The sequence below is a fragment of the Trachemys scripta genome, chromosome 6 (genome assembly GCF_013100865.1).
Source record: "Trachemys scripta elegans isolate TJP31775 chromosome 6, CAS_Tse_1.0, whole genome shotgun sequence".
Lineage (NCBI taxonomy): Eukaryota > Metazoa > Chordata > Testudines > Emydidae > Trachemys > Trachemys scripta.
The window spans coordinates 10,678,717-10,703,054 of record NC_048303.1 but is presented as its reverse complement, the minus strand read 5'-3'; the positions used below and the strand labels follow the sequence as shown (position 1 = coordinate 10,703,054).

Genomic DNA, 24,338 nt, shown 5'->3' with positions numbered 1-24,338 from the left:
AGTTCTGCCTCAGTGCAGGGGACTGGACTAGATGACCTCTTGAGGTCCCTTCTAGCCCTAAAATTCTCGGATTCTATGAAAGTGCAAAGTATGTAAAGAGCATGAAAAGCCAGCCCCAGGGTAAGACCCAGACTGTGGAACTTTGGAAAAGTTCAGTTAATGACAGAAGAAAGTTGCAGAGCTTCAAATATCTCAGTAAAATGGGCTTGCAATGCCATTAGCTGGGATCACTGCCTATTTCCATGGGATCCTCTCTCCAACTCCTCTGTGCATCTTACACTCATTTTACACATTCGCTGAATGCCAAATCAGGGCAAGATCCACTTTAGATACACTCTGTGAATCTTACACTCATTTTACACATTCGTTGAATGCCAAATCAGGGCAAGATCCACTTTATCACGTACACACACTTTCTGACTGGCTTATCCCTGCTCTGGATCTTCCAACGTTGCTCAGTCTTCAGCTCTCTTTTATTTCCCCCTTTCTAGCATTGAATTTACACCATGTGAGGGATTTGTGTTTAGAATATAAAGATCTCCCCTGACGAGGTGTCTTAGTGACATTGCTGCCTTGCTGCCCACTGCATGCCTTAAAAACATGTAGAGAGACAAGGTGGGTGAGGTCTATCTTGTATGAAAAGGATCTCTGGGTACCTTGAAAAATGTGTGTCTGTCCAACAGAAGTTGGTCCAGTAAAAGATATTACCTCATCCACCTTGTCTCTCTAATATCCTGGGACCAACAGCGCTGCAAAACATTAAAAACATGTCATGGAGTACTAAAAACAAGAGAGAGAGTATGAGGATGTGTTTGTGTGCCTGACCTTCCATCCGGTATAAACAGTATGAGCATAGTGTCAACTTTTTCTGCAATTCAGCCCTGGCTCACAAAGGCCAGGGGCATAGAAATGAGAGTGGAATGGGAGATGACAGCAGCAGCAGACTCACCTCCTCTTCATGTTGAATGAAGGGTGATGGGTATTAATGATGAAACATTTTCTTTCATTATGATCCATGGCAGCTGGTGGGAGAGAACAGATGACAATGAGGATGAGTTTGGATCAAATTATACACTGGGCTGCATGATGCTGCGCTTTAGCCAACATATCTGGGAAGGGGTCAAGTTGTGAACCACGCACTTGTCAGGAAAAGCCCTTCTCTCTAGGTAATAAATTGCTTGTTCGGTATGTCGAGCATGATGCATCTGCCACTGTCATACCGATGTAAACCAGCAGTAACTCCACTGAACTCCACTGCTGTAAAGAAATGCAGAATCAGGACCATTTATTTCTCATTATAGAGTTATTTTCTGCATCCATCTCCACAGCCTCTGGGTGCATTTGAGTAATTTAAACATTAACACAAACTCTGCTACCTACCGGGACACTGTAGAATTGTTCCACCTCCGGTCAGACAGCCCCTGCGCTGTTGAGGAGGATGAAAGGCCCAGGGGAGCAGAGGGAAACCTTCCCATAGTTGGGACCCTCCTTCCAGATGGTGCTGGGGTTGCCTCTCGCACTGAGGTTGCCTCTCTGGGGGAGGGAACTGCAGTTGCTAGGAAAAGGCAGGTGTTAGTAATGGGAGATTCGATCATTAGAAACATAGATAGCTGGGTTTGTGATGACCAGGAGAACCGTATGGTGACTTGCCTGCCTGGTGCGAAGGTTGCGGATCTCTCGAGGCATCTAGACAGACTTATGTGTAGTGCTGGGGAGGAGCCGGTGGTCGTGGTACATGTAGGTACCAATGACATAGGGAAGGGTAGGAGAGATGTCCTGGAGGCCAAATTTAGGCTGCTAGGGAAAAGACTGAAATCCAGGACCTCTATGGTGGCATTCTCAAAAATGCTCCCAGTTCCACGCGCAGGGCCAGGTAGGCAGGCAGAGCTTCAGAGTCTCAATGCGTGGATGAGACGATGGTGTAGAGAGGAGGGGTTTACTTTCATTAGGAACTGGGGAAACTTTTGGGATGGGGGGAACCTATACAGGAAGGATGGGCTCCACCTAAACCAAAGTGGAACCAGACTGCTGGCACTAAACATTAAAAAGGTTGTAGAGCAGTTTTTAAACTAGGAGATGGGGGGAAAGCCAACTGCTGCAGAGGAGCATGTGGATCGGACAGAGACCTCTCTTAGGGGAGAGTCTAATGATAGAGAATCTCCAGGTTATAGTCAGGAGCAGAGGATGGAGGAGGATAATGTAAAGGCCAGATCAGATGATAAACATTCACATAAAAAAGAATCTAACACATCAGAAAAGGGCAGACAAATAAACAGTGACAAGTTTTTAAAGTGCTTGTACACAAATGCTAGAAGTCTAAATAACAAGATGGGTGAACTAGAGTGCCTCGTGATAAAGGAGGCTATTGATATAATAGGCATCACAGAAACCTGGTGGACTGAGAGCAATCAATGGGACACAATCATTCCGGGGTACAAAATATATCCGAAGGACAGAACAGGTCGTGCGGGGGGGGGAGTGGCACTATATGTGAAAGAAAATGTAGAATCAAATGAAGTAAAAATCTTAAGTGAATCCACATGTTCCATAGAATCTCTATGGATGGAAATGTCATGCTCTAATAAGAATATAACATTAGGGATCTATTATAGACCACCTGACCAGGACAGTGATAGTAATGATGAAATGCTAAGGGAAATTAGAGAGGCTACCAAAATTAAGAACCCAATAATAGTGGGGATTTCAATTTTCCCCATATTGACTGGGAACATTTCACTTCAGGACGAAATGCAGAGATAAAATTTCTCTATACTTTAAATGACTGCTTCATGGAGCAGCTGGTATGGGAACCCACAAGGGGAGAGGCAACTCTAGATTTAGTCCTGAGTGGAGCGCAGGAGCTGGTCCAAGAGGTAACTATAACAGGGCCGCTTGGAAATAGTGACCATAATACAATAGCATTTAACATCCCTGTGGTGGGAAGAACATTTCAACAGCCCAACACTGTGGTATTTAATTTCAAAAGGGGGAACTATGCAAAAATGAGGGGGTTAGTTAAACAGAAGTTAAAAAGTACAGTGACAAAAGTGAAATCCCTGCAAGCTGCATGGGCACTTTTTAAAGACACCATAATAGAGGCCCAACTTCAGTGTATACCCCAAATTAAGAAACACAATAAAAGCACTAAAAAAGAGCCACCGTGGCTTAACAGCCATGTAAAAGAAGCAGTGAGAGATAAAAAGACTTCCTTTAAAAAGTGGAAGTCAAATCCTAGTGAGGCAAATAGAAAGGAGCATAAACGCTGCCAAATTAAGTGCAAGAATATAATAAGAAAAGCCAAAGAGGAGTTTGAAGAACGGCTAGCCAACAACTCCAAAGGTAATAACAAAATGTTTTTTAAGTACATCAGAAGCAGGAAGCCTGCTAAACAACCAGTGGGGCCCCTCGATGATCGAGATACAAAAGGAGCGCTTAAAGATGATAAAGTCATTGCGGAGAAACTAAATGGATTCTTTGCTTCAGTCTTCACGGCTGAGGATGTTAGGGAGATTCCCAAACCTGAGCCGGCTTTTATAGGTGACAAATCTGAGGAACTGGCACAGATTGAAGTGTCACTAGAGGAGGTTTTGGAATTAATTGATAAACTTAACATTAACAAGTCACCAGGACCGGATTGCATTCACCCAAGAGTTCTGAAAGAACTCAAATGTGAAGTTGCAGAACTATTAACTAAGGTTTGTAACCTGTCCTTTAAATCGGCTTCTGTACCCAATGACTGGAAGTTAGCTAATTTAATGCCAATATTTAAAAAGGGCTCTAGAGGTGATCCCAGCAATTACAGACCAGTAAGTCTAACGTCGGTACTGGGCAAATTAGTCGAAACAATAGTTAAGAATAAAATTGTCAGACACATAGAAAAACATAAACTGTTGAGCAATAGTCAACATGGTTTCTGCAAAGGGAAATCGTGTCTTACTAATCTATTAGAGTTCTTTGAAGGGGTCAACAAACATGTGGACAAGGGGGATCCAGTGGACATAGTGTACTTAGATTTCCAGAAAGCCTTTGACAAGGTCCCTCACCAAAGGCTCTTACGTAAATTAAGTTGTCATGGAATAAAAGGGAAAGTCCTTTCATAGATTGAGAACTGGTTAAAAGACCGGGAACAAAGGGTAGGAATTAATGGTAAATTCTCAGAATGGAGAGGGGTAACTAGTGGTGTTCCCCAAGGGTCAGTGCTCGGACCAATCCTATTCAACTTATTTATAAATGATCTGAAGAAAGGGGTAAACAGTGAGGTGGCAAAGTTTGCAGATGATACTAAGCTGCTCAAGATAGTTAAGACCAAAGCAGACTGTGATGAACTTCAAAAAGATCTCACAAAACTAAGTGATTGGGCAACAAAATGGCAAATGAAATTTAATGTGGATAAATGTAAAGTAATGCACATTGGAAAAAATAACCCCAACTATACATTCAATATGATGGGGGCTAATTTAGCTACAACAAGTCAGGAAAAAGATCTTGGAGTCATCGTGGATAGTTCTCTGAAGATGTCTGCGCAGTATGCAGAGGCAGTCAAAAAAGCAAACAGGATGTTAGCGATCATTAAAAAGGGGATAGAGAATAAGACTGAGAATATATTATTGCCCTTATATAAATCGATGGTATGCCCACATCTCGAATACTGCATACAGATGTGGTCTCCTCATCTAAAAAAAGATATACTGGCACTAGAAAAGGTTCAGAAAAGGGCAACTAAAATGATTAGAGGTTTGGAACGGGTCCCATATGAGGAGAGATTAAAGAGGCTAGGACTCTTCAGCTTGGAAAAGAGGAGACTAAGGGGGGCTATGATAGAGGTATATAAAATCATGAGTGATGTGGAGAAAGTGGATAAGGAAAAGTTATTTACTTATTCCCATAATACAAGAACTAGGGGTCATCAAATGAAATTAATAGGCAGCAGCTTTAAAACAAATACAAGGAAGTTCTTCTTCACACAGTGCACAGTCAACTTGTGGAACTCCTTACCTGAGGAGGTTGTGAAGGCTAGGACTAGAACAGCGTTTAAAAGAGAACTGGATAAATTCATGGTGGTTAAGTCCATTAATGTCTATTAGCCAGGATGGGTAAGGAATGGTGTCCCTAGCCTCTGTTTGTCAAAGGATGGAGATGGATGGCAGGAGAGAGATCACTTGATCATTGCCTGTTAGGCTCACTCCCTCTGGGGCACCTGGCATTGGCCACTGTCGGTAGACAGGATACTGGGCTAGATGGACCTTTGGTCTGACCCGGTACGGCCGTTCTTATGTTCTTATGTTCTTATTCTTCCACCCCTTCTGCAAGTGAGGGTCCTCTATGGCAAATGACCTGACTCCAGTCTTCCAAAGATCAGATCTAGGGGCTGTCAGAAGTGCTTCAGATGTTAGCTATCAGCATGAAGGTAGATAGGACGAGAAAAGGTCTCTAAAGCAGCCAGGTCCCAGGTTATATTCCTTAAAACCAACACCTTGAATTGCTCCCTAAAGCAGATAGGAAACCAATACAGTGCATGAATGCAGGAATAATAGGTTTGCAAAGGCCTGTTCTAAGATCCTTAGAATCCTGATACAGTAATACACTCTCTGGATGCTAGCCCAGCCTAAGATAAGTGACCCTTTAAGAAGATGTGGGTGATTTTATGATGTCTATCTTGAGACATCCTTTTTTGAAAATCCTGGCATGTCTATTTTGGGTTAAATGTACCCTAAGTCCTGCTTTGGGCACCTAGATAAGTGGCTTGGTTTTTGAAAGAGCTGGTCTCCCAGTAGATGGGATAGACATCTTGAGACAAGTTGAGACAACTTCAGCTGGACTATCAGAGGTGCAGAGTACTCACAACTTCAGATGAAGTTTAGTGAGGGGTATATTTGGGTCCCCAGATATGAAGGTACTCAAAATTTAAAGACATTTTTGAACATTTGTCCTTAAGAGACTTGTCCAAGGTAATGGTGGGTCCATCTGATTCAATGGTGCAGTACTATGCAGTGAGTGTAGGCAATTTTTACTTGAGAACATTGGAAAGGGAGTTTAGGGAAGGGAATCAGCAGCGAAGGAAGGAAAGAAACATGGTGAGAGCTATTCCTTTTTAGTGACTCAGGTTTAAACTATTTAATTCAAGATATGACAGAGACATAGCTGGAAATAGAACCCAGATCTCTTGATGCTCAAAACCAACCTCTCCTTAGTGATCTTGATTTAAGTCCTCTTTCTATATTTTATTTGTAGCCATCAAATATGTGGCACTGCAAAAATAAAGATCCTGAACTAATAATTATATTGTGCTATCTCCAGAACTCATTCATGAATATAGTTGGCCTAAGAGGCAGGTAAATATTAATATCTCTACTATGATACGATCCGTTATTGTTGTTGTAAGCTCAGCTACAGTTTACAGTTCACCAAATATGAGGTGATGGGTGCAGTCCGTTTCTAAGTGTCTGATCCAAAGCCCAGTTCAGTTCAAGGGAAAACTCCCACTGACTTCAGTGGACTTTGGACCAGGCCCAAGACTGGTAAACCAGTACAGCTCCTCAAAGAGTAAAGGACCCACTCTGGCTTCTGCCACCAGGAGCATGACAGCTACCTCATCACAGTGACTTGACCTCTTTGTTTTGTTTGTCAGTTACATGTCAAATTTGCTGCAGTTCCTAAGTGTGTGTCTGTCTGTTTCAAGGAACCAAAAAAAGTCAGCTAGGTGAAATAGCCATTGATTCAGCCATTTCTGTTCTTTTCTTTCCCGTCTCGTACTAATTGCTTGTGAGGTTACTGTCACGGCATGAGGCCTTCATAAGCTGCTTCCTGCCAAGAAGGTTTTGCTAAAAGCCAGTCGGTTCTGTGCTTTTTTGAGACCTGGCATTAATTGGGAGCCTGCCTCTTATAAGAAAGTAGACTATTCTGCTTTGTTCATCACCTCAGCAAGCTTTAGGGCCATGAAAGGTACTGCTGACTGAACTGCATGATCCCTGGTGCTTTCCTTCCTTCCTTAAATTTTTCTCAGGGAACTGCTGAAAATTAGTCCCGATTTAACACAAGCAAAATGTCATGTAGGTGTGAGACATTTATTTGACTGTCCTCTGCATGCAAGTGAGTCATTTTTGCATTGGTTCTGTTTTTCTTTGTGTACAGATATATGTGGTTAATACAAATTTGGAAGAATGTATTATAAAGCATTGTCCTGCAGTGAAACTTATTTTGTCACGAGCTTCCCAGGTTCCTCACATTTTCCCCTTGGCGCTTGAGCAGAGTTGTACAAAAATCATTGTACAGCTGACGGGTTTGCAATATGCTTGTACAAGAATTGGCTTGAGGCCTCCAAAGTCTGAAAAATTGGGGCTTCTAGCAAAGGGTGGCAAAGGCTGAGTTTCTTGGTGAGCCAGGTTTGGGTTTGATCGTCCCTTTTTCAGTTGCCAGAATTAGAAGGCCCCTCAGGTCTGATGCAGCAATAAAAGTCCGGCCTCAGAAAAGCAAATTTGCTTCTGTGAACCAGTGCTTTGTTATGGAATTATAGACGGTGCCAGGCAAAATGCTCATAATTTCACCCGTGCCCATGTGAAATTCCATACTGGGTACCAGATTGGTATAGCGTCCATCTTAGAAATGCTTCTGTGGTGGTGGGACGGGATGTAGGAAAGACACATAATAGGTGGGATTTTCAAAAGCACTCAGTGTTGGCCTAAAAATTCTCCCATTGAAGGAAGTGAGAGACGAATTAGACCACTGCTGAATGCTTCTGAAAATCTCACCCACTGTTTTTATGTTAGATAAGCACACGTGTGCATAGACACCATGTGATACAGTAGAGGAGGAGGCGGCTAGAGGCAGCTAGGAGGAAAGTAAGGATGGTGGTGCAGCTGGGAGAGAGATTGGGGCACTTGAATGAGATGTGCGGAAGGCATTGCGCTGAAGAATGGGGAAAGCAGATGAGCTAGAATTCTGGGAGAGACATCAAGATAGCAGTAGTTTGACCATGACTGTGGAACACTCCCTGTGCTGTTTGCTTAATCCTGCACTCAAACCCCACGCTTGACAAAGGGAGGAAGGTAGCAGCAAGATGGGCAGTAGCTGAAGGTCCAGTCCGTAGAGCAGGACTAGCCTCTCTCCCATGTGGGAGCACTTTGAGGATCAGTTTGGGGCCACTACTTGCCAGGAGAGGGAAATGGCAAAGTGGGAAGGGGCCCTGGCAGGCCAAGAGAGGCCTGTGGTCTGAGGGGGAAGGTGTCCATGCCAGCTCACAAGTCCAACACAGAGCATTCCAACAGGTACTAGCTCCTTGACCACTAGTTTCTCCACATCTTTGGGCATCCTACTCTTTAAGCAAAGATGATACAAATCTCTTACTGTAGGCTTCTCTGCCCTGCCTTTAAGAGCATCTGTGATGGGCCCCAGTGCAGTGCTACTGCTGCCTGCCTCCTATGCAACTGTGTGTCCTCTGGCCTGTGGTGGTGCTTGAATGGCTCCCAATGCCAATGTAATTACACCATGCTATTTGGGAGATCCCAGGCTACCCCGTGAATTAGAACTGCACTGCTGAATGGCAGGCAGTGGACACTGGCTGACACAACCATGTTCTTACTGTATTACTCTGGCACAGTCACCAGGAATGTTAGGCTGGAGCACTGGACTGGGACTCGGAAGACCTACATTCTGTTTTCAGTTCTGCTGGTGGGTGACCTTGGGCAAGTCACTTCATTTCACTTTCCGTGCCTCAGTTTCCCCATCCATAAAATAGGGATAATGACAGTGCTCTCCTTTGTAGAGTGCTTTGAGATCTGTGTATGAAATGTGCCATGTAAGAGGTGGGTATATTATCAAAATTATTATGGCAGCTTGTGTATAAGGACTTGCCACTCACACTAAAATTGTGGGGACAAGTTCAAAGTATTTGCTTGTTACCTGCCTGCTGCGAAGCCTCTCTTTGCTGGTCCAGCAAAATTATACAAGAATCAACTCTATTCATCAGCTCTTCCCTAAGAGTGTTGCACATTAGAGCAAGAATCCCAGTCACTTTTAGCCTGCCGTTTCTGTACCCATTTTGGTTGGCTTCAGAGACATTGTAGCAGTTACTGTGTTGTGTTCTGCCATCTCCTTCCAGGAGCTGGGACCGACGCCAACGTGTCCTTGATTATGTTTGGGGAGAACGGAGACAGCGGGACTCTTGCTCTGAAGGAGTCGAACAAGTCTAACAAGTTTGAAAGGAACCAGATGGATGTTTTCAATTTTCCCGACATGCTGAGCCTGGGAGACCTGTGTAAGGTGCGCGTCTGGCACGACAACAAAGGTAACTAGACTGACGTGCGTGGTTTGGTGGAGGGTGGGATGGGTAATGGTCTCGAGCTAGGAGAGGCAGCCTGGTCTAGTGGATTTGGCATGGACTCAGGAGTTCTAATCCCACCTCAGCCACTGACCCAATGCGTGAACTGTGGCAAGTCACTTCACCTCTTTGGGCCACTGTTTCCCCTGCCATTCTTTGTCGGGTTAGTCAGGCTCTCTTCAGGGAAAGGACTCTTTCTTACTATAAGTTGTACAGCACCTAGCACAATAGGGCCCCTCTGTCAGTGGGGGCTTATGAGAGCTACTGTCATACCAAGAATAACCTCTATAGCCATCTTTATATTCTTCAAAGTGCCAGACATCCGGCCTCTGCCATCCTAGCAACATGACTCCGTTAATGGAAAACTTTAGCAACATGACACTACCACATTCCAGCAATTTAACTCCATCAGTCTGACACTGACCAGCAACAGAGTAATGTAGCTTGACGTAATGCACTGAGCTTTAGAAGATAAAAACATTTACCATAAGGAACTGGGTCTATCTTTATTAAAATCACTATCTTATATGTAGAGTTTGCAGTGCTCTGCCTTTTACTGTTTGAAACCTTAAATGAAATAGGGAGCACAGTGCTCTGTGCAGCTATATTCATTAGAGAACGTATGCAGATGCCAAGTAGCATGTTAGCAAACTGTCCAAGAAGATATTACCATGGTTTATTGTGGCTACATCTTGTATCATGGCTAACAATTGAGTTTCTCATCTCAAAAGGAAGATCTTGCATTCACACTTGGTTTTCATTATAGCAATCCATGTAAATGAATCAAATGCTGAGTCTTATTTTATCTCTCCTTATGGACAATCTAAAGGAATGGGGAAGGTTGTGACCCACATGGAATTAATGTAAAATAATCCTTTTGGATCAGAATCTCAAACTGAAGGGTTGTTTGCCGTTAGCCTCCAAATATACACGTGTTCTGAAACAGCAGAGTAAAAACATAGGAAATATGAATTTTCATTTAACTTGGCCTCCATTTCTGCTTGCACACATCAATGCAAGCATGACTTTGGATCCACAATTAGTTGCACCAACAACATAGGTCACTTAGGTGTGTGGTTTCTGTCTCTTCAAATTAGGGATTTAGATAAGTAACGGTCTAAACCAGTTCTCATTGTAGTCAGTAGAAACACGCCTATTGACTTCATTGGACCAGAATGGATCAATACTCAAGATTTCAGACACAATAAATTGTAGACATACAATTTGCCCACAGTTATTTGTATATACAATTTGCACCTGCAAATGTAGAAGCTCAAAATCTGAGCAGCATAACAAGCCAGGTTCAACTTTCATGGGCCTGATTCTGTGCTCACCCAAACTCTACTAAAGGCCAGTTCTGTATCTCTAATTGACCAAGCACTTAAATACTACAAAGGCGCTATAGAAACACATTATAGTGTTTTGGCTGTGCAGAAAGTGCAGGCTCCACGTGATTTTTTTGTGCCATGTTTGAGAGCAGAGGCTAACCAACATAGACTTGCAAATCTGTTTTCAAAGAGGTTAGCAATTAAAAATATTACAAAGAGAATTTTTTCCTTAACAGAACTTTTATCTCCTCTGATGATAAATCATGCTACCAAAATTATAACGTATCCATCAGACGCAAAGCACATCTGAGAAAATAGCCAATGTTTATGTATATATTCATATACTGCGATCTCAAATTCTTCTTTCTTCTTATTCCCCCAGTGTATGTTTAAAACTGTATGTAATAGGATTTTTGCCAGATTTAGGAACTGTAGTTTTGGGCCGTATGTAAACTATCTACCCAGGTTTTGTTCAATATAAATTTACTTGTTCCCACCCCCCTTGTAAGAAAGAGAATTGTGCTTTAAATCAGAACACACGCCGTCTTCATTGCTCTTGTATTAGTCATGTAAGGAACACATCCTATCACTAGCTTTTAATAATGAACCATGACGGTTTGTTGGGTGAGTGGAGCATTTATTGCCACTGGCATCCGGGGCGATTGCTGAACTTTCTATGCATGTTCAGGCCTCTATTTTCTATTCAGTGGCCATGCCACTGGTTTGAAATTCCTGGCCTTGTGTTTTGGGGGGGTTATCAGATGCTTAGAGGCCTACAGGTTTTCAATAAAAATGCATTTATTTATGCCATGATTATTGGTCATCTCATTGGAAATCATGCTCATTTATTTTTTTATTGTTGTCGATGGATGTTATACATTCTCCTTTCACACTGCTAACTAGCAGCTGGTCATTTTATTATCAATCCGTCTCTCATTGGAGACTGCCAAGGAATTTGAACTACTCATGGTGTCCACTTTTAAAACTTCTTAATACTCATAGAATCATAGACTCGTAGGACTCGAAGGGACCTCAAGAGGTTTTCTAGTCCAGTCCCCTGAACTCAAGACAGGACTAAGAATTATAGACCATCCCTGACAGGTGTTTGTCTAACCTGCTCTTAAAAGTCTCCAATGATGGAGATTCCACAACCCCCCTAGGCAATTTATTCCAGTGCTTAACCCCCCTGACAGTTAGGAATTTTTTCCTAATGTCCAACCTAACCTGCTCTTGCTGCAATTGTCCTATTCTCAGAGGTTAAGGAGAACAATTTTTCACCCTCCTCCTTGTAACAACCTGTTATGTACTTGAAAACTGTTATCATTTCCATCAGTCCATTCCCTGCCTTCCCCCCACCGCCCCCCAGTCTTCTCTTCCCCAGACTAAACAAACCCAGTTTTTTCAATCTTCCATCATAGGTCATGTTTTCTAGACCTTTAATCATTTGTTGCTTTCCTGAAATGTGGCACCCAGAACTGGACACAATATTCCAGTTGAGGCCTAATCAGCGTGGAGTAGAACGGAAGAATTACTTCTCATGTCTTGCTTACAACACTTCTGCTGCAGAATGATGTTTGCTTTTTTGCAACAGTGTTATACTGTTGACTCATATTTAGCTTGTGATCCACTATGACCCCCAGATCCATTTCTGCAGTACTCCTTCCGAGGCAGTCATTTCCCATTTTGTCTGTGTGCAACTGATTGGTCCTTCCTAAGTGGAGTACTTTGCATTTGTCCTTATTGAATTTCATTCTGTTTACTTCAGACCATTTCTCCAATTAGTCCAGATCATTTTGAATTTTAATCCTATCCTCCAAAGCACTTGCAACCCTTCCCAGCTTGGTATCGTCTTTATAAGCGTACTCTTTATGCCATTATCTAAATAATTGATGAAGATATTGACCAGAACCAGACCCAGAACTGATCCCTGTAGGATCCCACTAGATAGGCCCTTCCAGTTTGACTTTGAACCACTGATAACTACTCTCTGGGAATAGTTTTCCAGCCAGTTATGCACCCACCTTATAGTAGTTCCATCTAGGTGTATTCCCCTAGTTTGTTTATGAGGTCATTCGAGACAGTATCAAAAGCCTTACTAAAGCCAAGATATATCACATCTACTGCTTTCACCGATCCGCAAGGCTTGTTACCCTGTCAAAGAAAGCCAGTAGGTTGTTTTGACATGATTTGTTCTTGACAAATCCATGCTGACTGTTACTCATCACCTTCTCATGACATTTCCCAAAAACGTGACCAATGTTGAAATATGTAATGCCGCTACTTGGGTGTCTGTACATACTACGCAATAACTCACAACTCTGCTTCTGATACTGTGTTCGGCTCGGCTGTACTTACTTCCACACTGGACTCAACTTCGAGCCCTCCCCCCACCGTCTTAGAGAGAATTGCTCAGTATTCACCTAGAGTGGAGCACCTCTATGGACGCTACTCGAAGAAGAAGGAATGGTTACTCAGTCTGTGCAGTTCTTTGAGATGTGTCCCCTTACAGGTGCTCCACTATCCACCCTCCTTCCCCTCTGCTTCAGAGTTCTCTGCTATAGAGCTTCGTGGTTGAGAAGGAACTGAGGGCAGTTTGCCCGCGCAGTGCTATAAAACAGCAGCATGGGGCACAAGGCTGACTAGCATGCATGCGTGGGCCAAACAGATCACCACCACTGGAGATATCTCCAATCAAAGGTGCAGGGGGCGCTAGCCCACCTAGAGTGGAGCACCTGTAGGGGGACACGTCTCGAAGAACCACAATGACTGTACAGAGTGAACAAGCATTTCTTCCAAATCCATTCCTGGCTTGGGAATTAGTCACCAATGTGGAAGTATCAGGTTTGAATGTTTTCCAGTATCTTAGGTTCCGGTATTTAAGTAACTAAAAACTCTGAGTAGTGACATTATTTCCCTATAGAAGCACAGTGACTCTCTTCTTATCTTTCTTTCCACCCATCTTGTTAGAAGAAGTTCTGTACAGTCTTTCTAGAGTCATCAGTTTCCAACACTTGATCATCTCCATCACCTTGATCCAAAGAGATTCAAAGAGCTTAATTACTGAGAAAACACATTGCTCTATATTGTCATAGAAGTAGCAGAGAGAAGAGAGTCACCATGTAATTCAGTCCATTCCTCTGCCAGAACAGGATTGTCCCCTACATAATATGTATTAGTGTGTTTTCTGATCTTGTTTTAAATATCCCAAGTGCTTCCACCACTTCTTTTGGGTGACTCTTCTGCAGGACAATGAAGCTCAACCACCATTCTTGAGAGAGACATAACTGGAGAATACCTTCTTTCTGACCATAATGGATAGTCCTTAAAGGAACTTATCAGCTATGGTCATACTACTGTAGGCCTTAAATTGCCTAGAACTTGCACTCACTATATATCTCAATTCTGAAGAGTCCATCACTGTAGTATGTAGGCACCAACTCAATTCCAGTCCTTTCAGACAATAATAAAACAATACATTATGAAAAGAAAATGCGGGACTCTCTATGCTCTTACTAAAGATTTGTTTAAGTTTCAAACTCCGAAAGTCTTTTTTGAAGCCCTTTAGTCAATGCTTGATGGTTATCCACGTATTCTATGCACCCAGAGCCCAGTTTTGTTTCCTCCTTTTTTTAAATCAGCCTGCTTAAATGTATCTTGAGATTCATCACATGGAAGTGGGTGAACGCACTGAGTTCCTGTTTCAATGAGAGTTGTTGCTGTTCATCCTCTTTATTCATAGCTGGGGGAAAAGGCCCCTTCCTTGTATCTGTCTATCACAAACATGTGCTGTGGGGCTTTAGAGAACAAATAGAAGACAATCACCCTTCCCCAAAGAGCTTACAGTCTGGATTTTTGACAGGATACAAAAAATTATTTAAGCAAACAAAATTGGGGAAGGTAGGACAAGGGTCACATAATAATGTTACGTGGTTACTCATGTCCATCTAATGTAGCTTATTATTGTAGTATCAGACTCTCTCCCTCTCTCTGCCCCATAAGATTAAAATAACTCACTAGCCCATACAGCAGTTGTAGAGTTATCTGTTCTTTAAAAGCATATCTGTACTATGAGCCTCATCTGTTATGCTTACCTACAAATTACTCTTCACCCATGCTAAGTGCTCTTACATAAAGTGTGCCTCAGTAAAACATGAAATATGCTCCAATCACAAGAATATCTTTAGCATCCTCAAAACACTGCTACATATTCACCCTGAGTAGTAAAGTGTTTTTGCACAGGAGTCTTTTAGAGGTACGATTTTCTGTCTCAGAGCCTTCGTGGAGTTTATTGTTAGGTTTCACCTGAGTCAAATTCCGTGATGCTCAAGTTGTACAGGCAGTGGAGATGTAAAAATACATCTGTTCCTAAAAGCAGTGTAAAAGGTAAGCTCACCATTTGTCAAAAGCTGTTAAGAGACATTTGGTTATCTCTCTACTCAGTGAGAAACAGTGTGGTATGAGATGCTGTATTAATTTAGATGGAATAAATGGGCCCAAAGAGTCAAAGGTGTTAACATGACCCAAGTCACTGTCCTACATGAAACAGTTTTAAACAAGGTTTTGGGTTTGGTACACAGAAACCTCAGCCTCAGTGCCATTGTAACGCATGCCTGCTTGGGGTGGCACTCTGTCCCCCTCTGGTGGCAACTAGACCAACTAGAAATTGATGAGTCTGCTATAGCCTTGGCTAAAAGAGACGTGTCTTTTACCTCATGCCGTACCAGCTCATGCATTAAGCTCCAGAGGTCCCAGGTTTGATCTTAGCCGATGACAACCAGGGTCTGTCAGCGTTACAAGTGGGGAATCATCAGGAATATCAACTGGGAAGTCCCTGAAGCTCGGGACGTGCTTTCTCAGCTGGAGGAAGAAAGAAAAGAACACATGGTGGGGGGCTCCCCAGAGTTTCTTTTTTGAGGACCCCAAAAAGGAAATGATGGGTGGAAAACACTGTACCCTCATTATTTTGTCCACCAGTTAAGCCTAAATTCTGAGGTACCAATTTTGGTTTATTGCTTTCCATTTCCACACTTTTCTTGTTTACCAGGTATGATCTTAACACAGTCTTTGAGTTATAGCAGTAGGCCTTTTTATTTGGACTCACTGAGTCTCTGTCTTGTTTTGCCAGCCTTTCCCATCAACATTGGTTATTATAACTTATTGTGACTTTTATGATCTTTCCACTCAATTTTTACAGTGGATGTCACAAATCGGGTAAGTTTGTAGGCCCAGTTACTACAACAGGACTAATAGGAGCCCAAATGAGGTGAAATATATAAGGCTGTTCTATTCCTAGCTCTGTCGCTAGCCTGCTGGGTGATATTAGGCATATCTCTCACCTCCCCGTGCCTCAGTTTCCCCATCTGTAAACTGGGGATCGTAGAATCATAGCAATGTAGGGCTAGAAGGGACCTTGACGTCACCAGGTCCAGCCCCCTCATTGTGGCAGGACCAAGTAAACCTAGACCATCCGTGAGAGGGGTTTGTCAAACCTGTTTATAAAAACCTCCAATGATGGGGATTCCACAACCTCCCGTGGAAATCTGTTCCAGAGTTTTCACTACCCTGATCATTAGAAAAATTTCCCTAATATCTAACAGAAATCACCCCTGCTGCAGATTAAGCCCATTATTTCTTATCCTACCGTCCATGGACATGGAGAACAATTGATCATTGTCCCCTTTATAACAGCCCTTAACATATTTGAAGACTGGTATCAGGTTCCCCCCTCAGTCTTCTTTTCTCAAGACTAAACATACCCAGGTTTTTTTTAGCCTTTCCTCTAAACCTCTTATCATTTTTGTTGCTCTCCTCTGAACTCTCTACAGTTCGTCCATATCTTTCCTAAAGTGTGACATCCAGAATGGGACACAGTACTCCAGTTGAGGCCTCATCAGTGCCAAATAAAGCAGGACAATTACCTCCCATAACACTTTTATTAATATACTGCAGAATGATATTAGTTTTTTTCACAGCTGCATCCACATTGTTGACTCATATTCAATTTGTGATCCACTATAACTCCAGAGCCTTTTCAGCAGTACAACCACCTACCCAATTTTTCCCCAGTTTGTAGTTGTGCATTTGATTTTTTCCTTCCTAAAATAAGTACTTTGCACTTGTCTTTATTGAATTTCATCTTGATTTCAGACCAATTCTCCAATTGGCCAAGGTCATTTTGAATTCTAATCCTATCCTCCAAAGAGCTTGCAATCCCTCCTAGCTTGGTGTCATTTGCAAATTTTATAAGCGTACTCTCTACTCCAGTTATCCAAGTTATTAATGAAAATATTTAATAGTACCAGACCTAGGACAGACCCCTGCAGAACCCCGCTACATACACTTCCCAGCTTGACAGCAAACCATTGAATGCAGTCTTTCAACCAGCTGTGCATCCACTTCGTAGTAATTCCATCTAGACCACATTTCCCTAGTTTGCACATCTACTACTTCCCACCTATCCACTAGCCAAAAGCCCTGTCAAAGAAGGAAATTAGGTTGGTTTGGCATGATTTGTTCTTGATACGGACTTCCTTTGGAAAGCACTTTGAGATCCACTGATGTAAAATGCTAAATAAAAGCATATAAAGGAATATCTCGCTGACATGCTGTCTGGCGTGGTTCCCACCTCAGGGAGACTGTCAAAACAGGGCAGGCACCCCAGACTGGTGGTATGTTCTATAATTAGATTTCACCAACTCAGTAACAAATGTGAACTCCTAAGTATTGTAGCAGTCTTACCATGAAAAAAGAACGAGGAGTACTTGTGGCACCTTAGAGACTAACAAATTTATTTGGGCATAAGCTTTCATGGGCTAAAACCCACTTCACTGGATGCATGCAGTGGAAAATACAGTAGATATATATATATATATATATATATATATACACACAGAGGACATGAAAAAATGGGTGTTACCATACTAACTTTAACAAGAGTAATCAGTTAAGGTGGGCTATTATCAGCAGGTGAAAAAAAAAGTTTTGTAGTGATAATTAGGATGGGCCATTGTGACAATGCGGTTCTGGCAGAACCCAACTGAGAGCACCAACTCAGGACAAATTGCTTAAACAGGGCAGTGCAGCCCAAGGCTGGGGTATTTTCCACTTCTAAGGCAAACCAAACCAGCCAGACTAAGGGAACTTCAGTCTCACCCCACTGGCTAACCGCAAGTCTCACAAGCAATCTCCTTAGACACTCCAGTTTCCCAGTATAACCGCCAGTACCACTCGTACGGGGACAAATGGTTATGAAAACCAGTGCCCAAGTAACAGAAAAAGGTTCTCCTGATCCCAAAGGACCAAGCCCCAGACCCAGGTCAATATACAAATCAGATCTTACCCACAAATCACGCTGTTGCCAATCCTTTAGAATCTAAAATCTAAAGGTTTATTCATAAAAGGAAAAAGATAGAGATGAGAGTTAGAATTGGTTAAATGGAATCAATTACATACAGTAATGGCAAAGTTCTTGGTTCAGGCTTGCAGCAGCGATGGAATAAACTGCAGGTTCAAATCAAGTCTCTGGAATACATCCCCCGCTGGGATGGGTCCTCAGTCCTTTGTTCAAAGCTTCAGCTTGTAGCAAAGTTCCTCCAGAGGTATGAAGCAGGATTGAAGACAAGATGGAGATGAGGCATCAGCCTTATATAGTCTTTTCCAGGTGTAAGAACACCTCTTTGTTCTTACTGTGGAAAATTACAGCAAAATGGAGTCTGGAGTCACATGGGCCAGTCCCTGCATACTTTGCTGAGTTACAAGGCGTATCTGCCTTCTCTCAATGGGTCCATTGTATAGCTGATGGTCCTTAATGGGCCATCAAGCAGGCTAGGCAGAGCTAATCTCAGCTTGTCTGGGATGTCACCCAGAAGCATAGCATAAGTTTGCCATACAGACAGTATAGAGCCAATATTCATAACTTCGACTACAAAACTGATACACACATATAGACAGCATAATCATAACCAGTAAACCATAACCTTGTCCTAGACACCCCATTTGACCCCCTTTATACAAGATTTGGGTGCCACTACAGGACCTTGGTTGCAACAATGATCTATATGGTTCCAGATTATATCAATAACGTCACAGCCATTTCCAACAGTTGAAAAGAAAGTGTTAGTAACAGTAGGGGGAAAAATTAGCATGGGGATATAGGTTTTACTCTGTGTAATGACCAATCCACTCCCAGTCTTTATTCAAGCCTAATTTAATGATGTCAAGTTTGTAAATTAATTCCAATTCTGCCGTTTCTCATTGGAGTCTGTTTTTGAAGTTTTTTGTTGGAGTATTGCGACTTTGAGAGCTGTAATCGCGTGACCAGGGAGGTTGAAGTGTTCTCCAACTGGTTTTTGAATGTTATAATTCTTGACGTCTGATTTGTGTCCACATTCCAATCTATCTTGCCACCTTGGCAAGCTGGACTTAGTGATACATGGTCACTTACACCAAAGCTCACAAAATATTCAGGTTGTTGCCAGTTCCAACTGAGCAGGTCCAGTTCCAACCGACCAGTTCAAACAGGTCAATTTGTACCTCAGCTCTCACATCAAAGACAACACTTGTAGCCAATCCTGTAGTAAAAACTCTGAGAATTGATTAACCAGGAAAAAGAAATGAGAGAGTTATTTACATATTTAAGCAGGCAACATATATACACAATTGAGTTACAGTTTATGGTCCCAAAAGGTGACAGAGTTATAGTAATCTGTCCGCACTGAATGTCTTTTAGGGCTAGCCCGGGTTGAGCCTGGGGGTCTCGGCTTCTGTTTCCTAGCTCCAGCTCTGTGAGAATCCAAACAGCGAAGAGATGTAGAATTTTCATGTGAGTGGTCTTCGTTCCCTTCTTCCAGAATTCCAGCTGATGGAACCAACTTCCTTGTAGTATCCTGTGAGAGGGCTATTTGCTCAGTCTTTGTATTGTGATGCTTCACAATGGCCCACTTAGGTTTGATAGTCTTTCTTGAAGAGTGAGGGATCCCTCCTCCAGCTTGGGTTCACAAGTTCACAGCAGGCCTTTTTACAGTTATAAAGCAAAACGTACATATCACCTTAAAGCACGGGATACAGACATTACAAGTAAGCTGAACACATGCAGCAACTTACAAGAAGCCTTTATGGAGACTCAACACATCTTTACAAGTCTCTTGAGCAATACTAACATACAGGTGAGCTGGTCTGGTTTCCAGCTATGAGTTTGTCAGTGTTCAGCTGACACCTACTAGGGTTACCATACGTCCGTATTTTCCCAGACGTGTCCGGCTTTTTAGTTCTTAAATCCCTATCTGGGAGGAATTTTTTAATATCTAAAAACGTCCGGGGAAAATACAGAGGCATGGTAACCCTAGATAATCAGTTGTGGCAGCTGCAAATCAGCTCTCGCGCATGCGGAGCCCCGTGAACCTTTGGCGGGAGGCTGGATTCGCTGTTTCTAACCAATCTACTGTAGTGGGCAGCCGCTTGTCAGCTGGTGAGCAGCATGTAGCTGCAGTTCCCAACCCGGCTCCCATGGCAGGGAAAAGTGGTCCGTTTCCAGGGCAGAGCAGGTCTTTACTCCTCCCTGAGCAAGAAGTTGATACGGCTGTCCCGGAGGAGCTGGATCAGCAACTCCTCTCTCCCCCTCCGCTCTGGGCTGTGGGAAATGTAAACTCCCCATTGCGTGGGCTGCTGCTGCTCCAAGGCTGGGAGCAGGAGAGCTGTCTGGATTGCTCTGTCCTCCCCATCCCTTCGCACACAGAGGGAGTCTTTAATGAGTTTCTCAAATGCCCCCTCAGGCTGAGCGGCTGAGAGCCTGTGCGAGTTAGAAATCCCCCCCCGCCCCGTCCCCTGCAGCTAGCAGCCCCTGGGCCAGAGGTGCACTCAAAGCACTTCATGTGGGTAAATAGTTCCCACACAGCTGATAGAATGAGACCCGGGAGAGAGCAGTGTCTGGCTAGCCTTGGCCGAGAGAAGGGGCCTCGTGAGTGCTGATCTCAAGTCTCTCCCACAAAGCTGATTGGTTTTATTTTCAGTGTCACAGTCAGGTCTTCCCTGAGACATTTCGATTGCTCTTGATGGAAATCAGAGGAAGTCTTATTGTACATACGTCTGCTTCTCAATCTTTTTTCTTGAAATAGTCAATGGATCCTGGGGACTTTTAATAATAATAATAAAAAAACCCTCCCGGAGTGCTTTTAATTCTACCTGGTTGTTACAGCCTTAGAACAGGTCTCTTTAGTAACTTCTTTAACACTTGAGTATGCCCTTGAAAATGACATTGTTTAGAGGGCAAATTTTCTTAACATTTAAGACGTATAGTGTCATATTCCTTGGAGGTTTTTAAGGCCCGGCTTGACAAAGTCCTGGCTGGGATGATTTAGTTGGGATTGGTCCTGCTTTGAGCAGGGGGTTGGACTAGATGACATCCTGAGGTCCCTTCCAACCCTGATTTCTATGATTCTATGATTCTATGATATTGTATTTTCATTAAGACCACAGTTAAGAATCGTCCAGTTCAGTCACTGTAGATACATACTCAGGATTTCTTATTACATTGTAAAACTGAACTGTTTCCAGAGCTAAAACAGGCTTTTAGATCAGTCATTTGTAAATGCAAGTTCAATTTTTAAATTTGTTTTTATGTTTTGAATCTTTATACCTTTAATATCTTGAACTGGAATGTGTTTTCATTTGTGCTGGAGAAATATCAAATGCATTGTATAAATAGATTACGATGTTTTTAAGACTTTATTTCTAATTGCTGAGTAACTTAAAAGAAAAAGAAAGCACGCTGCCGTTGGAAAAAGATGATAACATTTGTATCTACTGGAAATACACCCTCAGGTGTCTTAGAGCCAGGGACGGCTCTATGTTTTTTGCCACCCCAAGCACGGCAGGCAGGCGGCCTTCGGCGGCATGCCTGCAGGCGGTCCACTGGTCACACGGATTCGGCGGCATGTCTGTGGGTGATCTGTCGGTCCCGCGCCTTCGGCGTGTCTGCCGCCAAATTGCCACCGAAGCCGCGGGACCCATGGACCTCCCGCAGGCATGCCGCTGAAAGCTGCCTAACTACCACCCTCACAGTGACTGGCAGGCCGCCCCCCGCGGCTTGCCGCCCCAGGGACGTGCTTGCTGCACTGGTGCCTGGAGCCGCCCCTGCTTAGAGCTGATAGGAAACAAACAAAAGGAAGTATTTCTTCCCACAATACATAGTCAACCTGTGGAACTCATTGCCAGGGGATGCTGTGAATGTCAAAACCTTGATACCTCCATTGCCTCCATCATCACACAAGCATGAATGGATTTAGCCTAGGAGGCAGGGAAGCATTAGTCCCATTTGGAAGGGGGGATCTAGGGCACTGAGAGATGAAGTGACTTTCCTGAGACTAAGCAGGGAGTCTGTGGCAGAGCAGAGAATCAAACTCAGAACACCTGAGCCCCAGGCCTGTGCTTTAACCAGTAGGCAACCTTTCCTACCCTGAGGAGGGGAACCTCCTGTGTCACTTTGAGTGAGTGGGTGGAGTCAGGTGCTAGACCAAGCCAACAGGAGTGGGGAGCAGAGAGAGGCAGAGTGGGGATGGGGCCTTGGGCAGAGTGGGGCAGGGCCTCAGGGAAGGGGCAGGACCAGGTGGGGCACCCACCGGCAAAACCAAAAGGCAGCACCTATGCCTGCAAGCCCCGCTCCGCGGCTCCGGCAGCTCCCATTGGCGCTTTTCCCGGCCAATGGGAGCCACGGAGCTTGCGCTTGTGGTGGGCGCAGCATGTGGAGACCCCTGGGCTGCCCCTGATCCTAGGAGCCAGAGGGACCTGCGGCAGGAGGGGTGAGTAGGCAAGCGGGGTGGGGTGAAGAGACGAGCGGTGAGCCAGCAGTGGGTGGGGGGGTGAGTAGGCAAGTGGTGGGCGGGGAGGGTGAAGAGGCGAGCGACGACTGGAAATAGGGTGACCAGACGTCCCGATTTTATCAGGACAGTCCCGATTTTAGGGGACTTGTCCCGCGTCCCAACCTTACATTGGTCGGGACGCACCTTGTCCTGATATCGGGGGGACCGCGGCAAGCCGGTGCCGCCGGCGCCACTCACCTCTTCCTCCTGGGCCCTGGGGCAGCGCTGGCGCGGCAGCGCCATCCCGCCGGCCAGCAGGAGTATGCAGAGTGCAGCCCTGCCCCAGGCACACAGAGGCAGCAAAAAGGTCTCCGCTCTGCTGCGTGCTGCAGCGGAGCGGGGCTTGTAGACACGGGCGGCGGGCAGAGAGCCTTCCACCCGCACCCCTCAACCCAACCCGACCCGCCTGAGCGACGCGACCCTAGGAACCAGAGGCAGGGACCTGCCTGCTGGATGCTTCCTGGGAGCCGCTCCAGCAGGTAAGCACTGCTGGGACTCACCTGGCCCCCTGGCAGGTCCCTCTGGGGGGGCTCCTGGCCAAGCAGCTGTGAAACCTGGCAGCCAAAGGGGGGACTCCCAGGGAGGGTTCGGGGCGAAACTGCGGAGAAGGGAATGGGGCGGGCTCGGGGAGGGGAGACCAGCACCAAGCCACTTGCCTTTCTCCCTGTCTGCACTGCAACAGATATGGGTTTATCGTTATATTAAGGGGTAAATTCACATGCAAAATTTTCACTGAATTCAATAGGTGTCCCATGCATATAATGATGCCTGGAGATGGCCCATAATTTACACACTGTTTTTTGCTCTTCTCTGGACTTTCTCCACAATCTTTAACATATTTATCCTCACAACTCCCCTCTGAGGCAGGGAAGTGCTAATATCCCCATTTTACAGATAGCCTCTGTGCATCAGTTCCCTAAGGCCCAGATCCTCAAAGGTATTTAGGCGCTTAACTCCCATTAAAATCAATGGTAGTTAGGTGCTTATTTACCTTTGAGGATCTGAGCCTTAAGTGGCTTACCCAAGGCCTGTGATGGAGCAGGGAAGCTGGGTCTCCCAAGTCCTGTGCGAGCACCTTAACCACTGCGCCCTCGTCTCTCTTTTATGTTTCATCCGAATCTGTGTCTCTCCATACTTTCATTGTCTGTCATTAATGTAATATTCTTCTAAACAAGATTGTAGTAGCGCAGTGCACTGAAGTAACTGCCACCTCTTTTTTTAACAACACACGCTCCAACAATGATTTCTACAGGCGCCATGTCACTCTTCTCATCGAATGAAATGTTGCTCAGATTGATGAAAAGGCAACAGATATGTAATCTATTAATTTACAATACTTGGCTATGAAGGGCTAGATTGTGCCTTTATAACTCAGTCCTAAGTAGATACACAGAGCTGAAACACCCCTGTGGGAGCTCAGCAAGGATTTCACCTTGGGGAGACACAATCCATCTGTGAACTTCCAGTTAAGCCTGCTACCCCTAGTCCTGTGCTTAGCCTGCTCTAGTCCTCCTTCTTCTCTTCCTTGGAGGAGATTTATCTTCCTGGGGTGTGCACAGAGGGATCAGTCTCCGTGGTCCCTCAAATGCAGTGACTATGGCTGGCCATTGGCAGGGCTTCATTGGGGAAAGGTTGTGTGCCTCCACCAGCATCCCCCCACAAGGGCAAGTTGCAATCTGGTCTTAAGCAAAGCTGTTAATTGGACAAACTTGTGTTCAGTTACTGGTAATAGTTGAAGGCCTGATCCTGCAAATGCACATGTAAGTAACTTTACTCCTGTGAGTAGTCCCACTGAAAGTCAGTGGACACACTCATGGTACTAAGCACTCTGCCCCTAGG

General features: G+C 44.2%; 1 protein-coding gene across 1 annotated transcript in view; it reads left to right on the top strand.

Annotated features, from left to right (window-relative positions):
* Positions 1-24,338, top strand: part of LOC117879576 (lipoxygenase homology domain-containing protein 1-like) — a 61,925-nt gene that overhangs the window by 18,823 nt on the left and 18,764 nt on the right. Inside the window, exon 5 of the mRNA XM_034774849.1 lies at positions 9,098-9,283. Within this exon, the coding sequence (XP_034630740.1) occupies positions 9,098-9,283 (186 nt within the window). The remainder of the gene's footprint in view (positions 1-9,097; positions 9,284-24,338) is intronic.